The sequence below is a fragment of the Monodelphis domestica genome, chromosome 8 (genome assembly GCF_027887165.1).
Source record: "Monodelphis domestica isolate mMonDom1 chromosome 8, mMonDom1.pri, whole genome shotgun sequence".
Taxonomy (NCBI): Eukaryota; Metazoa; Chordata; class Mammalia; order Didelphimorphia; family Didelphidae; genus Monodelphis; species Monodelphis domestica.
The window spans coordinates 19,243,576-19,257,637 of NC_077234.1; the positions used below are offsets into that span (position 1 = coordinate 19,243,576).

Here is a 14,062-nt window from a genome sequence, read left to right on the forward strand (position 1 = left end):
AAATGAAACCCTTTTAGAACAGAACCATGTTAGCTTAACTAGAATTTGACCCAGTCTGATTTTCTCCCTTAAAAAGACACATTATTAAATTGGTTCGCCTGATTTCTAATGTATCCTGGATTGAAAGAGGTGAGCATGGGGGGGCGGGGGGGAGAAAATTCCTGATTTAATTGTTAATGAAAGGTACAGGACTGCCCCTTAACTTTCATCAAATACTAGACGTTCAACTCCATAGAAGGAAAGGGAGAATGTAGCTTCTGCCTTTGCTCCACACAGGCGCCAGATAACACACACGGTCATCAGAAAGAAAGGACATCACAGGTGATTTATAATAGAAACAAGAGTAAAAATGACTAGAACCCGTCAACGCAAACTTTACTGATTCCATTCAATTGATCACAAAGTGTCTTCAATGGATAACTTGGCACTTATTAAAAAGGTTTAACAAAAGGTGAAAGGAAACATATTGTACCGACAACACAGGTCCTGAAATAACAGCATCTTCTCGTTTGAAATAAGTTAACACACTAGAAAAAATATGGCAAATATAAATAATTTTGTTTTCATGGAGAACAAATAGTTACAAAGCCCATCCGCTTACAAGAGTTCATTTAGAAGAGCTTTTCTTCTTTCTTGTAATTAAAAAACAAACAAATCCTAAAGAGGCTGGATGGGGAATTGAGATACAATTGCCTAATTGGAGTACCTCCAGCTTAAATATCTCTATGGATTTAAACTAAAACAAAACAAAACAAAAATCTGCAAGAGTACTTGAATAGATACACCTTTGTGAGATAAAATGTAAATGTTGATAGTCAACTATCAAGTCACACGTTATAGCCAAAATAAACTTTGTTCGTGTGTATCAACATATCTTACACGTACCTAGTACCTGGACCTAGTTGGACTTTGTTTAAGGTAAATTTGGAAAGGGGAGGAAACATTGGGAGGGAAAAGAAACAATTGTCGCTTAGGACCTCTCAGAAGCCAACGCGAGAGAGTAACATATTCACATTCTATTTCTCTTTCACTCTCTCTCGCTTTTCTTCCCCCACATTGTTCTGCCCTCCTTCCTCTCCGGACAAACAGTGGACCATTACAGAGGGTGGGGTTATTTTTTTTTCTTCAAATAATTTTCTTTTGTCCTCCAGGATTAAAAGGGGAGAAGAAAAATCAATTTCCAGCCGCATTTGATTTTTGTTTTTCCTACTAAAGATGAAGATGAAGTGCAAGTGAATCGAGGGGATGGAGTAAGGGGGTGGGGTGGGGAAGGGGGACACCATCTATGGAATACAAGAAACATGCAAACCGGCATTCTGCTGTCAGGAGTCCGGACAGTTTTGCCATGAGAATTTCGGAGAGAAATCATCATTGTCCATGTCCTTATTATTCATCTTACTATCATTTCTCTCTGTTTGTCTTCTTCCTTCTTTCTTCTCGCTCTTCCAGACGTGGTGGGTTTTAAACTCAAAAGTATCTGATTCAACATAAAAGGAGGCCCGCCTCTCTTATCAAATGTCTTGTATTAAAGTGAACTTCGCAGAAAAAGGTCAGTTTCAAAACCTGTGAACTTCCCAACTGCGTGTCTTTTTTCATCTTAATTCTTTAAATAAGTATACATCTTCCTTCCTCTTCGCCATCTTTGCCCATTAAGAAAAAAGAAAAACAAAACTTTAAAGTTGGCACCCCCCCCAAGACCTCGAGTTTCGTCCAAGTCAGTTCCCAAACATTTTATTGTATTTTAATACTTCACATTTTGTTGTTGTTGTTCCTCGATTTTCTGTTGCTATTGTCCAGCTTCTGTAGAATGGAGATGAGAAATAAGTTCCCTTTCTCTTTTTCTCTCTGGTTTTTCAATATTTTGTAGGGTTCTGTGATTAGCAATGGGTTTTATTTTTGTCTTTTGTTTTCAAAGAATCGGTCCTCTGGTGCTGCTTTGCCGAGAGGCAAAATTTCCCTCTCCATCCTGTCTTCCTCTCTCAAGTTGTCCCTCCCCCACCCCACCCCAACCCCAATACGTCTTACTTCGGGGACTTTACAAAAGCAAAAGTCAATCTTGGCCCCTTCCTAAACCAGGCATCAAAGGCCACGAGGCTCTGCCGGGGGTCTCTAAGCCTGGCCCCCGGAGCGAGGAAAGGGTGAGGGCAATAAGGATATTTGACGCTGGGAGTCCTTAGGACAGGGACTAGACGCCGGAGTCCTTCAGAAAAGGGGCGCACGAGAGAAGGGAAAACGGGATAGATGGTACCAGCAGCCTGGGAAGAGTGAGAGGACAGAAGGGGTGGGCAGTGGCCGGAGGATGAAGGCTGGGATGAGGATAAGGAGGATCTGGTGGTGGCAACAGAAGTCACAGTCCCAGGGCCGCCGCGTGCTTTTTGGCTTTCAGTCTGAGGTCTGCGATGCTGGAGTTCTTGCTGGTGGTCTTGGCCGCCGCGGCGGCCGCCACCACAGAAGCGGCCGAGGCCGACTCGGCGGCCAAAGTGGCCAGCGGGAGGCCAAAGGGCGGCGCTGGGAACATCATGTAGGGGGCGTGGGCCGCCAGGTGCGGGTGGAGGTGGTGGTGCGCGTGCGCTGCCACGGCGCTGTCCAGCTGCAGCTGAGCCTGAACCTGAAAGGACAAGGGCGTCACGTTGCAATGACTATCCTAAGGGTGACAATGAGAATAAAATAAGAACAGAGCATTAACACCGCCCGGCCTACGCGTGGCGCCCCTAGTCTGCCCGGTCTGGCAAGGGGTGGCTGAGTGGAGTGGGGGTGGCGGGGGTGGGGGGGACCCTGACTGCTTGGCTGTCAGTCATCGTGGGAATGCGCGCGGGAGTGTCTATCCGTGACCTCTCAATAGCGGTCTGTCTCCGAGGATCCTCCCGTTGCTGTCTCCCACCTGAGCAGCGGGCTTCTTGTCTCAATATCCCAGCTTCACCTGTCTCCACGTGGGCCTGTTTCCTGCCCCTGTCTGTTTGCCAACCCGTCTCTATTGTTTCTGTCTAGTTATTCGATTGTGTTGCACAGTCCTAGGCTGGGGCACAGGAGAGAGGGCGATCTTTCATCCTGCAAACCAGTAAACCAGCCCGGGGAAAGTATTGGGGAAGTTACTTTGCTCTCTCCAATCGGATTTTCATCATCCTGTCCAACCCCATCACTGCACATATAATAATAGTAATACTAAATAGAACAATAACGTGGTAATGATGCTAAGGAAGGAAGCAGGGCAATTAGATAGAAAGCCAGCCTTGGAGGGAGTAAGATGTCTGTTCAAGTCCTGCCTCTGGCAAATTCTGGACTGTGTGACTCTGGGCAAATTAACTGCTACTTTCCAAGACTATAAATTACACTGTCTGCATAGCTCCAGAAATATTCCATACCAGAGAGATCACAAGTCCAGACCTGGATTTCAAAAGCACTTCTTCAACAATAACCCTGTGAATGGGGAGACTGAGACTGGGAGAAGAAATGTCTCAGAAACTCAGACCTGAAAATCAGGACCTTCTAAAGTCATTTAGTTCCAACCTGGACCTTGGTGAGCATCACCTCCACAAGAGCTAGAATTCATGGAAATGATGGGAGTGAGCTGTCTTCAGGCAAAGGGAACTTAATCACTGAAGACATTTCTACAAGATCACTCAGTTATAAGTAACAGAGGAAGGATTAAAAGGATAGCATTAAAAGTCTGACAGGAAAGCAACCTAACTTTTTCTTGCCACATAATGAATGTTTCTGGGCCTGCAACTGCACTTGGGTCTCCCTGTGGGGCCACCGGTATGGGCTTCTTAGGCTTCCTTTTTGAAGAAACCACACCAGCACCTCATTCTCACATCCTCAGTACTGAAAAAATAAAAGTTGTCTTTCTAGCTCTTTAAAAGCTAAAATGCCAAGTTCAAGATAGGCAATAAACTTAAACAGCTTATAATCATTTTCACACTAAAGCCCAAATCATTTGGGGTTGGTAAAGTGGCCTCACCCAGATATCTCATTGAAACCCAGCACTTGAGGTAAATATCAATATAGCATCACAGAAATGCTGGATTTCAAAAAAAAAAGAAAAAGAAAGAAAGAAAGAGAGAGAGAGAGAGAGAGAGAGAGAGAGAGAGAGAGAGAGAGAGAGAGAGAGAGAGAGAGAGAGAGAGAGAGAGAGAGAGAGAGAGGTGAGTAGGAACAAGAAAAGAGGATTCAAAAGTACAATAGCTAGCCATGAAGAAGAGTAGAAGGGGCCAGGGATTTTCCAGGATTAAATACTTTCGGCCAGATGTCTTTTTTTAGATGTAGTCTTAAAGGTTTCATTATTGATAAGTATGGGAATTGGGAAGACATGACATGCCTGGGAAGACTGGGTGGGTTTCCCTTCTACTAGGAGAAAATGTAGTAAGAATCTTTATCAGAAAAGGGTTTTCAAAAACTCATTTTGCATTAGGAAGACTTTTATTTTTTGTTTTAGGATTAGACATTTAATAGGAATAAAAATTGGAAAATATAGACACACACATACACACACAATGAAGCCTTTGAAATCTTTTCCACTAACTTCTGCATTGGAACTGACAAACTTAATCAAAAGGCTTTGCTTTCCACTCCCCAAATGCAATCTTTAGCACATTTTTAAAGGACTAGTTACTGCTCCATGTTCTCTATGGAGCTCCCAACAAGGACAAAAAGAAGTACCCAGGCAGATCACAGAGTGTATTGCTTTTTTAAAGGGTACAGGTCAATAATATCATCTTAACATCAATACCATAGTATACTGTCAACACCTGGGAGAAGGGGCTAGGGGTTATCCAAAACAGTTCAAGTACCATTCCTGGACTTTATTACTATTAAGAGGAGTGCATTAAGGGGACTGTACTTGCCTGCTGAAATGGCATCCTCAGTGCGCCTACGTTGACATATGGTGCGACTCTACAAGCTTCAAACTGGCTTGCTGCCCCTATTAGCACGCCTACAACAATAAGGGAAATAAATCAGTTTTTTTAAAATTTAAAAATACTACTCAGTATAGTTATACATACAGATGTTAATGTGTACACATACACATGTATGGTTATTTAAATCTTCACAGGCTTAGATACATATATGTGTATATATGTGACTAACAATACAAATGACCACCAAAGTAGAGAAAATTCTGTTCAGAGCATGTTGAGTAGTGGGGATCACCATCTTAGCTTAGTATTTTAATGTTAAGTTCCGTGATTGTAATGTTCTTACGAATGTTCTGTAAATACACAAATGGCTATGTGAATTAATTCATTGATCTGAATGTTCCATCCAAAAGTGCAACTCATAAATTAAGAAAACAGGAGCATTTTGGAGGGCTTTTCTTCCTAAGTGACTACTAAGTCCAAACAAGGCTTCTTACAGAATTCAATTCAGTTCAAGAAATATTTATTAAAGATCTACATTGGGGGATAAAAATATAAAATCAAACACTTTCCTTTCCTCGTGGTGTTTATATTCTACTTGATGGATACCTCCTATATGTAAATAAGTGTATATATAAGACATATGATTTAAATGATTTAAAATAATGTCTAGAGGGAGAGAGCTTATCACCTGGGGAAGAGATCAGAAAGGGCATCCTGTAGGAGGAGGAACCCAAAACATAGTGTAAGAAGTATACCTTTATGTAGCTGATTCTCTTGTTTCCTACATTTAGCTCTTCGATTTTGAAACCAGACCTGGAAGCATGCAGTGGAAAGAAATAAAAGTTACAGTTCAAAATAAAAAATGACAAAGAACATTGGCACTGTATATAAGAATATTGGGGGTCTTCACATTTCTTTTGAGTCTCCATCTTACAGATTCATTTTCCAAAGTTAAAAGCCCAAAGGGAACTCCCCCAAATAGAAAGATATATTTCATGGACATTTGGAAGATAAATTGTTTCTTGATAAATTACTGAGGGCCCTGGTTTCATCTTTCCACATTACAGAGTCCCCAAAGACCTAAATCACTCCCTGATACCTGATACTAACTTGTGATAATGGGTTTAGATGTTTGAGCAGTAAGACCTGGGAAGAGTGTGCTCATTAATAGACTGTAATATTAATTAGCTTTATCTTCAAGGAAAAACTAACACCAAAGCATTTAATGACTTACTTTTAGGGGGGAGGGGGTAATTAGTGTCATAAAAGCTTCAGTACAAAGAAGTCGAGAATTTCTCTGTACTCTGTGTAGTAGAATGTAACACAGAATCAGAATAATTGTCTCATTATTATGATAATCTAATTTGCTTCCATAGACAGAGAAAAAAAAAAAGACTGCAAGTTACCAGTAAGTTGCAAACCAAAAACTACCTTTAAAACTTGGGAAAACTACGGTGAAATGAGGGGCCATAAAAAAGTTTGCTTCCTGGGAAAGAAAAAAAAAGGTAGCTCCAATTTCAGTGTTGGAGAAGAGGCTGTATTGAGCAGCTCCTAGAATAAAGCATCTTCGTCATAACTACCCGGATTTAAAGAAGCAAATTTAACTTCAATACAAACAAAACGTTCAAATATATCTCTTAAGAAGTCCCAGCCTGCCATTATAGCTCTAGGTCCCGGAATAGCCTTAGTTGATTTATTTGCAAATCAGTGCAAATGCCAAGTAAAATAATATTGCCTATCTTTTCTTGGTCTGCTTACAGTGGGAAGTGTTTCATCCATATTAATTTTAACAAAAATCATCCTGCCGTGTAGCATGGTGAGAGTGCAGATTCTGTCTCTAGTTTTGTTTTTAGAGTAGCTGGCAAATCTCCCTCTTCTCCCCTCCCCCTAGAAAGCATTTGGGCTTGGAATATAATTCAATTCTTACTATTATTATTGTTTTAGACAGTTTCTGAGCCTCGGGAAGGGTCCTCGGTGGGCAAGATAAAAAGCAGTAAAGATCTGAATGGGGAAGGGTCTTATGGGGAGGCTGGGACGACAAAGGCTGCTTACTATTACTTTTTTTGGTCCAATGTGACGGTTCTGTTTAAGTCTTCATCCCATTACAAAATGCAGGGAAACCCCCTAAGAATTGTGTGCATGGGCTGGTGCAGATGGTGGTCTCTGCGCACAAAGATTGAGGAGAGTATCTGTTACAGAGATACTTTGTACCAGCTGCATTATGTTTGGGGCCTAAAACTACTCCATGTGTTCAAACAAATGATGACCATCATTTTCTCCCACTTTATTATTTGAATGGAAATACAATCTGAGACATTTAAATGTATCCTTGTCGGGAAAGCTGGAGGAAAACCCGAAAAACCGAAGAGCAGCTCGATCCTGCTTCTGCTATTCCAATCAGCCTCAAGAGGGAAAGAAAGCAAGCAGGTCCGATTGGAGACCCAATTAGGTCTGGCTTAATTGCCGAGATATATCTGTAGATATATCCTGACTTTGAAAAGGGCAGAAGCAGGATCAGATGAAGCTTTTAGAAAACTTGCTCACTTTAGGTGCAAAGAGGACTCGGAAAAACTAGCTCTCTAAGGCCAGGGAACAAAGACCGCGAGACCCGAATGTATTTTTGCTCTGGGCACAGTTTGAGATCAACTGCTAACCGCGGACTGTCAATTTCTGCACTTAACAGTTACTAATTTAGTTTACAGTCTTTTCGTCTATAAACTTAATTGGCATATCCGCTTGGCAAACCCAGACCCTAGAGCAGATTCTAGACAAAACGCAGCTCACAAGAGCTAAATAGCCGCTGGAGAGCAAGGCAGCAACAATGAAACGGTTTGGGGTGTTTTTTTTTTCCTTTAATGCTTATAAAAGAAGGTTCACTAGGAGTTTAAACCACACGAAACTGGAAGTGCAAAACCCTCCGAGCAAACTCTAAACAGCTTTGTTTTGTTGCGAAGATATGATTGTTAAAATGAATATTAAAACTCAACAAAATTATAATCTAATGGGGTGGGGAGGGGGGAGACTCATAAAGACTTTTTCCGGACTCAAGGAAAGAACGGAGGGCGCAGCCTTCGTTTGTGTACCTATAGGCGCACCGACACACATCTAATCTATCTTTATATACATGTATACTGAATAACTACCTCGGTAGTCCGGCAACCCCACCTGCAAACAACCTAATCCTCCCCCCAGCCAAATTTCTGTCCTCTGGAACGCGCGCGCACACTCACGCACACGCGCTCGCTCACACTCACACACACATACACACACACATTCGTGCGCGCCCGCACCCACTTACGGGTTGGCTCTGCCCAGCGCAATCAGACCTGCCAGTTCCCCGAGGCCCCAATACCTGCACTCGGGCCTCCGATAGCCCCAGCCTCTGGCTCAGCTCTTCCCGCATGAAAGCGTCCGGGTAATGCGTCTCATCGAAGAGTCTCTCCAGCTCGTTTAGCTGCTCCAAGGTGAAATTGGTCCGACTGCGCCTCTGTTTGATTTTGGTCTGCCCTTCGTCCTCCATCACTTTTGCATCCTCCTTACGATCCTTCAGCTCCGGGGAGACTGGAAGGGGGTAGGACAAATACAGATGCGGACACACGCGCGCACGCACACACACACACAGAGTGACAACAAAAACAAGATTTGCCCAAGTGCCAGTGTCGGGTCACCTGCTCCCTACTCCAGCCTACAAACACGGCCACCAGTCTGGCGGCGCACAGGGGCAAATAAGCGTGACTATCCTCCCAGAAATGCCCAAAGGCCTCGAAGGACAGCTAGATGAAAAGGACTAGGTGATTTCTGCAATATATTAGTAACACAGTCTGTGGCATCCTGCGATCTCTGCCACACACAAACACAACCATTCCGTGTGGCGTGGCAAAGGCTCTCGGGGCAAGGGCTGGCGCTCCCCCCCCCCCAACAGCGAGTCTCTCTCTCTCTCTCTCTCTCTCTCTCTCTCTCTCTCTCTCTCTCTCTCTCTCTCTCTCTCTCTCTCTCTCTCTCTCTCTCTTTCTCTCCCCTGCCCTTTTCCCTCTCCCTCTCTTCTCCTGTTCCTCTTCTCTCACTCTGTCTCTCCACCAAGATTAGGAGGTGGATGGGTATTGTTGGGCGGAATTAGGCCATTGATTAATGCCTACGCCTGCGAATACTTGCGCTGGCCCTCTCCAGTTTAGATCCTTTGGGCTCTCTGGAGTTATTTGCTCTGGTTTAACCCGTGGAAAGAAAGCTCTTCTTTGGTCACCCCCCCTTAGTCCCTAGCTTCTGCAAACTTGCTGATCTTATTTGCTAACAATTCTGGAGGGGACTGAGGCGTTTTGTGGGGGAGGGAGGATGAGAGGGAGAGAAGGAGGGAGGGAGAAGCTGACACGTCAAAATGTAGGCAGCGGCGTTCCCCAGTGCTGGGGGCGGGAGGAGGGGGGGGGGGGGCAGCAGTAGTTCAAGCAGCCTGGGTCAGCATCGCCTGTCCTCAGAGTTCAGGCCCACTCGGGTACTCCCCGCTCACTCCTTGCTTCTCTGCCCAGCATCCTCGTTCCGGACCTAGGAGCAAGGGCTCGCCCACGCCATGTTGGCTTTCCCGGTGGTCGTACCACATCCTAGGCTGCTGCCAGCATCGGAAAAGGGAAAAACAAAGCTCTTAGCTGGTTGGGGAAAGGCAAAGGGTTATTTGTCCTTTCCCTTAAAAATAAAAACAAAACAACAACAAAAAACCGAAACCTCACCAATGTACCGGCGCTTTAATTGCGTGTGCGTATATACGTATATGTATATACATACACACACATATATGTATCAACAGGTTTAAGTGGTATATTTACCATTCTGTGTTTCTATTGGTTGTTCTCTGCCTTTTCATGAATTCAACAGCTCTGTTGTTTAATAAAACATGCTTTTTTTTCCTTTGCCGTGAATTGACACACGCCAGCTGATACGTCCCTTTCCTTTCTTCCTTTTTCTTTTTAAACGGGCATTTTGGAGGATGGAATCGCCCGAGTGATTGCCTTCCTTAGCTTCTGCGGGTGAAGGAGCTGCAGCTCCCTCAAAGGTCAGAGAGCTGGACCTCCTTCGACCTGAATTCCCAGCTCCCTATTCCAGCGCTTGCCAGTTACTTTCGTGCTATGGATCCAGCCTGGCCCACCCTTTCCTAGCCCTTCACAACCCAGAATCACTCTACGCATTTGTTAATAAAATTTTGCTGCTGAAAGTGCTCTCCATAGAGAGTTTCCACCGACAAGAGAAATCTTTATTTGACCTGAGCTCTGAAATAAACGATCTTGAAGACTGGATCTGAGCTTTAAAAACAACTCAAACAGCAAATGCCCCTCAAGAGCAGAGGGCCCTTGAAACATGCAAAAGCCAAGCCTTTGAATCCGGGTTCCCCCAATGACACCCGTATTAGCCTCCAAACGGGGAGTCAGAAATTGAATGAATCTGGACAACCAGACCAAGAAAAGTAAACCAGTCACAGTCCTAGCACTGCCTTACATTTTAGCAAGTGTTCTCTAATTACTAACTGGATAGACATTTAGTACATAACGGTAGCCTGACAGACGTGTGCCCTTTCAGAAAGAGAGAGATATTTGTATCAGACATCCTAGGCCATTTTTTGGCAGGGCATAGCCACAAATTTTTTTTGTAAGATATTAGTGGGGAAATCTATGCACCCAAATTGGCCAAAGAGGCACATATGTTTTGCCCATTTTGTGCCACCCAGACAGCAGTGGCTGCATTTCAAACTTTTGATTGCAGAGAGGTAGAAAAAAAGATTTTCTAAATTGTAAATCGATTAATATATTTAATTTAATATTTGTGTCAGGCCAGACTCCCTCCTTAGTGGTCTCTAAACAGGAACAGATCATGTTATAAACAAGGTAATTGTTTGCTTAAATAGCTGATTCCATGCTTGCCACATATTTTCCTAATTGGAAAAATATGGCTGCATCCCAGCTAATGTATACGTGAGGTCCCGGATTAATTTTTATTATTGAAAGCCTTTGAGTGGCTTGAGGATGTCTTACAACAGGCATAAAACCCTGGGTTTGTTTTGTTTTGTTTTGTTTTGTTTCTGGACTAACCTTCTCCTGGAAGCCAAAGTTCAATTTTTTTCCAGGACCAGAATCTTTATCTAGTGTGAATCTGAAAAGTAATTTTAAGCAAAACACCCCCCCACCCCCCCAAGAATTAAAAAACCCAGTGGCCTGTTGGAAGCTGCTTAGCCTTGCAAGATCCAGTTGGGCAGTATTTCTACAAACGCCGGCTGCATAGATACTACTGAGTTCTTTACTCAATGGATAAATAGACCATAGGACAATCAGGAAAGCTGCAGCTGCCTTTGGAATGAGTTCGCTGGAGAGGAAAGTGGGATGGGAAGAAAAAGGAAAGGCGGAGAGGGAGGAAATAAAATTTTTCTATAAAAGGAATGAGCTTTAAAAAGGAAGCCTTCCTCCTATTCTATGTCCAAAGAGTGGTAGCTTCAAGCGGGTAACAAGCGATCGACCTGCATGCAGCCTGCTGGTAGCCTAAAAAAGATGCCTCTCCTGCTCTTAGAACTTTTACTCCATCTGCCGGGGCTCCTGCCCAGACTAGGCACAAGATACTCTAGTTAGTAATATATACTTTACTAGCATAAATATAACAACGTCTGCAGCGCAAAATGCACACACATATACATACACTCACAATCAAACCACATTCTTGCTCTCACTTACCCCCACCCCCACCCCCAACTGACTTTTAAAACTGGGTGGCCGCATTTTCCTTGGCTCTCCACCCCAACCCCCAACCTCCAGTCTTCCCGGACTCCTGGGTCCTTTCCCCGCCAGAGTTGAGGGGGATGGGGGAGGGGGAAAGCGCGGTGTTTCGGGTCTGGCCGTTACCCTCGGTGAGTTTGGGACTGCCCGAGTCTCTGGTTCTCTCAGCGGCGCCCATGTCCAGTTCCCGAACGGGAGACCGCCCTCCTCCTCCTCCACCTCCTCCTCCTCCTCCACCTCCTCCTCCTCCTCCACCTCCTCCTCCACCTCCTCCTACTCCGCCGCCGCCGCCTCCTCCCGCAGCTCTCACTGCGGGGCTGCAGCCGTCCTCCCGGCTCGAATCGCTGCCACCTCCCGGCTCCTTGCTGCTCCGGACCGGTCCACTTTCCAGGACCTCTCTGTACGTGATCACCTCCTTCTTCTCCTTCACTTTCTGATCAAAAGACTTGGAGACAAATGCTGTAAGTTCTTCCATGGTCAGGCACCGTCGCCGCGCTCTCTCTTTCTCCTTCCTCCGATCGCCTTCCTCTTTCTCTTTTTTCTTCTTCTTCTTTTTACTGTTCCAAACCCCCCAATAATAACACATCAATGGGGACCGGGGGAGTTAGAGAGGAAAGAAGGGGGGGAGGAGGTGATAGTGGCAGTGGTGGTGGTGGAGGAGGAGGAGGAGGAGGAGGAGGAAGAGAAGGAGGAGGAAGAGAGGTAGGAGGAAGAGGAGGAGGAGGAGAAAGAAGAGGAGGAGGAGAAGGAGAAGGAGGAGGAAGGGGAGAGGAGGAGGGTTGAGGGCAGGCTGGAGTCAAATGGAAGCTGATGTTTCCCAACTGGAGAGATCTTGTTAAATGTTAAGATCTTTGACAATTCTTCCTGCTAAGAGTTCGGGTCTGATAGTGATGTTGCTTATTGAAGTCGCACTATTTATACTTTGCAAAGCCGGCCCCTTGTTCTGAGCAAATTGTCTCCCTGTGCAATTCTGAATAAAGCCCCTTCTCCTGTATCTGGCGAACCACTCACTACCAAGGAAAGAGGGAGAGCTGGGGGTGGGGTGGGGGAGGTGAGGAGGAGGGAGTAAGGGATAGGGGAGGGAAAAGGGAGGGGGGAAAAAGGGGGTGGGGGGCGGGGGTGCGGAGAAAAAAAAAAGATCACTGGTCCTTCAGGTTTTCAGATCATTGTGGCCGGAGTTGCTATCGGCCATTAATCCAGGATTGACAAGAATCCCTAATTAATTTAATTAGGCGTGGATCTTGCGCTAGTATCCCGACTTAGTTAAACACAGGGGAGACTGGCAGGATCTGCAGGGGAGGGGCCAAAGTGGAACTGACAGTGGTGCTTGGGGAGAGAGAGCTGGAGGAGCCAGCCCTACCTCAGCGTGTCTTCTTTACCTCGTTTGCAGAGAGCGTGAGCTGCTGCCAAGCTCGCAGGTGACCGGCCCGCTACGCAAGGGAAGGAAGAAGAAAAGCAGCGGGGTGGGTCAGCTTAGACACTACCTCTATTTTGGGAGGGTCAGCGGCAACCAATCCTTGTTTTGTTTGCTTTTCAAGACCTTTACAAATATATTGAGTTATATTTGGGATACGTTGGTTTGTTCACTTTCTTGAACAGATGCTTACTGACATCCCATTTGCATGGGCATTTTAGCCCAGGTGCATGGTGTTCTTTTCCCCATTCTTCTCCCTGCCACTTTACTAGGACTCCTTCGAAACATTGTCACTTTTAAAATTTCTTTAGGGACTTTCGCTAAAAGAAAAGGTTTTTGCTTAGTTTTTTCTTTTTCTTATGATATGTAAGACATCTAAGGTACATTAAAAAATTCACTTATATTATCTTTGACCTCAGTTTCTTAATCTGTAAAATCAAGATGTTGGACAAGATGATCCCTCGAGTTCTTTTCAGCATTTCGAGTTCTTTTCAGCATTTCGAGTCCTTTTCAGCTCTTCCATGTTAGTATGGTAGATGGTACCCCCCTTTCCAGATCTTCTCTCCCCTGAAAGGACAAAAATAACTCAAATCCTATTTTTTTTTGAAAGTGCACTTTTCATCTTATTTAGCATTTTGGTTACATTTTATTCGAGTTTCCAATTTTGAACAATCAAGAGGTTATCTCTCTTAAAAAAAAAGTTTAAATCTGTACTAAGTATATAGTGTCTCACTTTCATTTATCCTGAAGTTTACAGAGATGAAAAAAATATTTTTTAAGGAAAAATAAGTTCTGGAATATTTTTTCTATGGAGTAGGAAGAAGAATGCAATTTCTTAAGCCTACATTTGTAAGGTAATTTATATAAACCATTTAACCAAATTATATAAACAATCTAACCAAAGGAACATCTATATTCCAAGGCCACTGCTTTCTATCCATTTATATATTGAGTCTGATGTGTGCCTACATATAAGTAGGCACACAAGAACACTTATCTCTAGAAATATATCTTTATATAGCCATATATTCTTCCATGCACATCTA

General features: G+C 44.1%; 2 protein-coding genes across 5 annotated transcripts in view; one reads left to right on the forward strand and one right to left on the reverse strand.

The window, feature by feature from the left end:
- Nucleotides 1–358: 358 nt before the first annotated feature.
- SHOX2 (short stature homeobox 2) lies at nt 359–12,573 on the reverse strand. 4 transcript variants are annotated; one of them, XM_016425301.2, is made up of 5 exons: nt 11,729–12,573; nt 8,209–8,417; nt 5,612–5,669; nt 4,842–4,930; nt 359–2,644 (listed from the first exon to the last, which is right to left on the reverse strand). In XM_016425301.2, exons 1-5 carry the CDS (start codon nt 12,186–12,188, stop codon nt 2,348–2,350), a joined length of 1,113 nt encoding a protein of 370 aa, XP_016280787.2. In that variant the 5' UTR covers nt 12,189–12,573; the 3' UTR covers nt 359–2,347. The 4 variants fall into 4 exon arrangements, with proteins under 4 accessions (XP_016280787.2, XP_056663575.1, XP_016280789.2 ...); XM_056807597.1 differs by having other exon boundaries at nt 11,870–12,572; XM_016425303.2 differs by having other exon boundaries at nt 359–2,608; nt 11,729–12,572.
- Nucleotides 11,925–14,062, forward strand: part of RSRC1 (arginine and serine rich coiled-coil 1) — a 422,496-nt gene continuing 420,358 nt past the window's right edge. The window contains exon 1 of the mRNA XM_056807600.1: nt 11,925–12,063. The gene's annotated coding sequence lies outside the window, so the exon portion shown is untranslated. The remainder of the gene's footprint in view (nt 12,064–14,062) is intronic.

Excerpts from the sequence above, each read along its gene's own strand:
- SHOX2 (XM_016425301.2), bottom strand. The coding sequence starts at position 12,188 with ATGTGTTATTATTGGGGGGTTTGGAACAGTAAAAAGAAGAAGAAGAAA. Across the intron at positions 4,931-5,611 it reads AGAGAATCAGCTACATAAAG|GCGTGCTAATAGGGGCAGCA; the intron begins GTATACTTCTTA and ends TTATTGTTGTAG. Across the intron at positions 2,645-4,841 it reads TGAGGATGCCATTTCAGCAG|GATAGTCATTGCAACGTGAC; the intron begins GCAAGTACAGTC and ends TGTCACCCTTAG.